Source organism: Muscardinus avellanarius (assembly GCF_963383645.1).
Source record: "Muscardinus avellanarius genome assembly, chromosome: 11".
In the NCBI taxonomy this organism is placed as follows: domain Eukaryota; kingdom Metazoa; phylum Chordata; class Mammalia; order Rodentia; family Gliridae; genus Muscardinus; species Muscardinus avellanarius.
Genome location: NC_137797.1, coordinates 11,706,722 through 11,712,231, shown reverse-complemented (window position 1 = coordinate 11,712,231; position 5,510 = coordinate 11,706,722). Strand labels below are relative to the sequence as shown.

Here is a 5,510-nt window from a genome sequence, read left to right as displayed (position 1 = left end):
GTGGCCTCCTCCGCCATGTCGTCCGCGCAGCTGTTCCGCGCGCTGGTGTCGGCGCAGTGGGTGGCCGAGGCGCTGCGGGCCCCGCGGGCCGGGCAGCCCCTGCAGCTGCTGGACGCCTCCTGGTACCTGCCCAAGCTGGGCCGCGACGCGCGCCGCGAGTTCGAGGAGCGCCACATCCCGGGCGCCGCCTTCTTCGACATCGACCACTGCAGCGACCGCACGTCGCCCTACGACCACATGCTGCCCAGCGCCGCGCACTTCGCCGAGTACGCGGGCCGCCTGGGCGTGGGCGCCGCCACGCACGTGGTGGTCTACGACGCCAGCGAGCAGGGCCTGTACGCCGCGCCGCGCGTCTGGTGGATGTTCCGCGCCTTCGGCCACCGCGCGGTGTCGCTGCTGGACGGCGGCCTCCGCCACTGGCTGCGCCTGGACCTGCCGCTCGGCTCGGGCAAGAGCCGCCCGCAGCCCGCCGAGTTCCGCGCGCGGCTCGACCCCGCCTTCGTCAAGTCCTACGAGGACATCAAGGCGAACCTGGAGTCCCGGCGCTTCCAGGTGGTGGACGCCCGCGCCGCCGGCCGGTTCCACGGCACCGACCCCGAGCCCCGAGACGGTAACCGGGGGGCGGGGGGGGGGCGGGCCTGGGTTGGGTCCCAGCGCCCTAGCTGGGAGGCACCTTGAGCAACACCGCGGGGGCGGAGGCGCCTCGCTTATCCCTAAGGTGGGGGCGAGGATGCTGCCCCTCCCTGAGCCTTGGGAACGCAGAGCCCTTGGGTAAGTGTGCGAGCCCCAGCAGCCCTCACGCCGGGACTGTCTGCGGGCCCCTGCCAAGCCTGGGGGGCGTTTCCCAGTTTGAGAAAAATCCCAGGGATGGGTCCCTGCAGGTGCAACCCGCAGATCGGCCCTGATGGGTAAGTGGAGAGGCGGAGTCGGGGCAGCCTGGAGGGACAGCCTCTCCAGGGGACTTGGAGAGGAGTCAGAGCGGGGCGGGAACCAGGGTTGCGATTTCCCAGGAAATCCTATAGGAAAGCCCCGCATGCGCTGGGAAGGGCTCCACGAGGCAGGCTGGTCGCTGGCTGCACTGGTGGGAGCGCTGCAGTATCTCGGGAGTCGGTGACATCTGTCAGTCTTTAGTATCTGCAAGTTTTACACCTGCCGATTTAACCGCAGGTCAAAAAATTATTTTGTAAATTCTTTTTTCATCTGTAGTAAATGCGTACAGACTTTTACTTTTTTTTTTAGTCCCTAAATGATACAGTATAACAACCGTTTATGTGGCATTTGCTTTGTATTAGATATTAAGTTACTTTAGGGATGATTTAAGGTGGTAGGAGGGTTGTGTAGATGTACGCACCTAGTCGGTCATTTTATATAAGGGACTCGGACATCCTCGGATTTGGGTGTCCTTGGGGGATCCGGGAACCAATCCTCTGCCGGAAATGACTGCGCTGTCATTGCACAGAGCGGGGAAGGAGCCTTAGAGTGGCGACCTCACCCAGGGGCTCGGGATTTGAACTCCGGCCTGCACACTTCACCACACTGGGCAACAGTAATTCTCCCCTGCGAAGGTACGGGGAACCGGCCACTCCCCGGGGCATCTCTCCCTGCATAGCGTTTTGTCCCAGACAGGGACTCTGCGCTTGCATGGGTGTGGACGCACCTTTTCCCAGTACTGCTTCCAGTGCCTCTGCGCTAGCTAGCCCAGGACCTGGCACGAAGTCCAGGTCCCAGAGGTTTGGTGAATTCGGAAGGCTCCAGCCACACAGCATCCTGCAGAACGATATTGATATTACTGGAACCTTCCAAGACTACAGATACAGCCAGTCCTTTTGGAAGTCACCTAGGTGACAATTTTGTATGATTCCACCTAAAAAGGATACCACCTTAGCCAGGCGTTGTGGCACATGCTTATAATCCCAGCATTTGGGAGGATGAGACAGGAGGATCGCAGTTTGAGGACAACCTCAGCTACTTAATGAGGCTCTTTGCAATGCAGTAAGACCCTGTTTCAAAATAAACAATAAAAAAATAGGGCTGGAGGTATAGCTTGGAGGTAGAATGCCCCTGGGGTTCCATCCCCTACTGCAATAAAAAAAAAAAAAGGATACCACCTTGACCCCATCGGATCCCGAGCTCCACCCTGGCGGGGGTGAGGAAAGGGAGACACAGTGTGTTTTGCTTGGTGGGTACAAGGTGTAGGGAGCTTGGCTTTCCGGTTGCCCCCCTGGCATGGGCGCTTGCTCTCTTTCTCCACCCTGGGCTTCACCCTATGTGACATCTCTGCCTGAGCCCAATTTCTGCATCTGTTAAATTGGGGGAGTATAGCTCAATCTAACCGACCTCTCTTCAGATGGAGGTGAACTGGGGTCAGTAGTTCCCCATTGGGCCGTCACCCTCCTGTGTGGGGAAACTGAGGCAGAAACTGCCCCAGAGTCTGAATGGCCCAGGTTTGAATCATTGACCTTGAAGATTAAGTGCGTTGCAAGTCTCCATCCTCCAGTGCAAGTCAGATTACTGGGAGCACCTGCCTTGGGGGGCAGGGTGAAGACAGAAGGGCCCTGGGGGCTTCTGGAGCACAGAGCAGAGTGCTAGGCATCCAAACTAGTAGTCCTCTGGCCTTGCCGCGGCCTCTTCCTCCTGCTCCAACCAAAACAGTCTTTTAAGAACAGTCTGAGCTTGGAGCAGTGGTCCACACCTGTAATCCCAGTACCTGGAAGGCTGAGACGAGAGGGTTGCAGATTCAAGACCAATCTCGACAATTTAGTGAGACCCTATTTTAAAATAAAAAAACAAAATAGGGCCAGGGATGTAGCTCAGAGGTACAATACCCCCCCTAGTACTAAAAACAAAACAAAATTAAAAAATTAAATATAGCGCCGGGCGTGGTGGCGCACGCTTGTAATCCCCGTGCTTGGGAGGTGGAGACAGGAGGGTCGCGCAGGTTTTAAGCCAGCCTTGCTGGCTTAAGAGACCCTGTTTCCAAATAAAAATATAAAAAAATAGGTCTGGGAGTGTAACCTGGAGGTAGAAGGGCTTCCAGGAACCCCAGTACCACCAAAAAAAAAAAAAAAATTACGCCGGGCGTGGTGGCGCACGCTTGTAATCCCCGCGTTTGGGAGGCAGAGACAGGAGGATCGCGCAGGTTCGAAGCCAGCCGTGCCCGCTGGCTTAGGAGACCCTGTTTCCAAATAAAAAAAGTATAAAAAATAGGTCTGGGAGTGTAGCCCGGAGGTAGAAGGGCTTCCAGAACCCCAGTACCACCAAAAAAAAAATTAAATATAGACCATTAATTAATTACAGGTGTGGTGGTGTATGCCTATAATCCCTGTCCTTGGGAGGCTGAGACAGAAGGATTGCAGGTTTGAGACCAGACTTGGCAACGTTAGCAAGACCCTATTCCAAAATAAAAATAAAAGGGCAAGGAGTATATCTCAAGGTAAAGTGTTCCTGGTATTCAACCCATAGAACAACAACAAAAAAGTCTGTGTTTCCCTTAAAGTGAGGCCAGAACCCTAAAGCCTTACTCCAGCCTCACTGAGGAATGTCTGTCTCCTCCTCCCTGGGGCCTCTGCTTCCCGTGTGCTGGACCCTTGCCGTGGCAGCCTTTACCCACTCTGAGCACTGCTGATTGCCTGTGCCTTTGGGTTCCATCTGCCTGAGATGCGCAGACCCCTTCTTCCTGAGCTCTCCTCCCAGCCCCGCCCCGGTGTGGCTGCTGCTTGGCTCTGAAATGACATCCTGGGTTTAAATCCCCTCTGCCCATTGCTAGCTGGGCCGGCTGGTCTTTGTGACTTATTCTCCTTTGTGCAAAAGGAGATGATCATAAAACAGAATGGCACTGAGGGGCTCCCAAGTGAGCCTTTGCTGGGGCCAGCTCCCCTCCCTCGTGACTGCCTCCAGGCTACCAAGAGGGCCTGTCAGTGGCACACATCGTACTTGGGGTTGTCCACTTCCTGCCTGTCTGCCTGGCCACACCCAGACTCCTCGCCCTAGCTGGACAGAGGGTGGGTCTGTCACTCTGCTGTCCCCAGGGCGCACAGTGTAGCCCTGGAGGAGTCTAAGTTTTAGGTATAAACTCCACCTAGGAATTTCCTGGGTATAATGACCCCAGGTGTTTCTTTTCTTTTCTTTTTTTTTTTTTTTTTTTTTTTTTTTTGGCGGTACTAGGGATGGAACTCAGGGGCATTCTACCTCCAAGCTATACCCCCAGTCCTAATTTTTATTCTTTATTTTGAAACAGGGTCTCACTGAGTTGCAAATGGTCTCAATAATTAGCTGAAGCTGGCCATGAACCATGATCCTCCTGTCTCAGCCTCCCAAATGCTGGGATTACAAGTGTTTGCCACCACGCCCAGCTCTTCTAGGTGGTTCTTAAGCTCAGCATCCTGGTCTGTAAAATGGGCTGCCCCGCAGGCGACTGCGGCCCTCGATCCTGAGGATTAACCGAGACAGTGCATCCCGTAGAGGGCGGGCGCTTCGTTCCCCTGGAGGCCCCCAGGCCCGTGCCATTCACCTTGCCTTCCGTGCGTCCCTTTCTTCCTGTCCCCTGCCACAGGCATCGAGCCCGGCCACATTCCTGGTACCGTGAACATCCCCTTCACAGAGTTCCTGACCCCAGAGGGCCTGGAGAAGAGCCCCGAGGAGATCCGTAGCCTGTTCCAGGAGAAGAAGGTGGACCTGTCCCAGCCCCTGGTGGCCACGTGTGGTTCTGGAGTCACAGCCTGCCATGTGGCGCTGGGAGCCTACCTCTGTGGCAAGCCCGACGTGCCCATCTACGACGGCTCCTGGGTGGAGTGGTACATGCGCGCCCAGCCGGAGCACGTCATCTCAGAGGGCCGAGGGAAGGTCCAGTGAGGCTGGGTGGGGCCCCGGCGGGCTCGGGGACACCTGACCACCAGCAGTGCGTGCCACAGCCTGGTGTGTTTCCCCCTCTAACTCAGGTCACAGGCGGAGGCCAGGAATCCCACTGACTCACGGGCTCCCAGTGGAGCCGGGCGTGGGCTCGGGAGAGGGTGGCCAGCACGCCAAAGCGCGGCCTGGTGCTGACCGCGCCCAGCCTCCCTCTGTGTTACTGTTGGAGAAATAAAGCAACCTGGTGCTTGGAGTTCTGCTGCTGCTTTGGTCTTCCTAAGGAGCCCGTGGTTCCCATACACCCAGCACAGGCGGTTCTGAGGAGCCTGGGGGCCTTGGGGTCCTGCCCCTGCCTTCTGATCAGTGCCAGGGTCCAGAGTTCTCCCCCCACCCCGTCATATGACCAGAATGCTCTCTAGCAGACAGCTGTGGCCCTGGGGGTCCCCTCGGACTTCTGGACTGTTTAAGATGAATTCTGCCCTGTCTTTTCTGGGGTCCCACCCAAAGGCCCCTATATGCAGGTAAATAACACATCTCATTTTGATAGAGATGTGTCCAGGGCTCAGTAGCTGCCGCAGCTCAGCCCGGATGTCCTGGGGAAGGAGCTGGATTTGCCACCTTGGAGGCAGGGCTCTGGAATACAGGGCGGGTGGACCAGGGCT

At 56.8% G+C, this 5,510-nt stretch overlaps 1 protein-coding gene across 1 annotated transcript; it reads left to right on the top strand.

Moving 5' to 3' along the window:
• MPST (mercaptopyruvate sulfurtransferase) lies at positions 1–4,851 on the top strand (the record flags this gene model as incomplete). The annotated part of the gene is made up of 2 exons (XM_080706409.1): positions 1–610; positions 4,553–4,851. The coding sequence occupies exons 1-2, from the start codon at positions 16–18 to the stop codon at positions 4,849–4,851; spliced, it is 894 nt and encodes a 297-aa protein (XP_080562535.1). The 5' UTR covers positions 1–15.
• Positions 4,852–5,510: the final 659 nt, after the last annotated feature.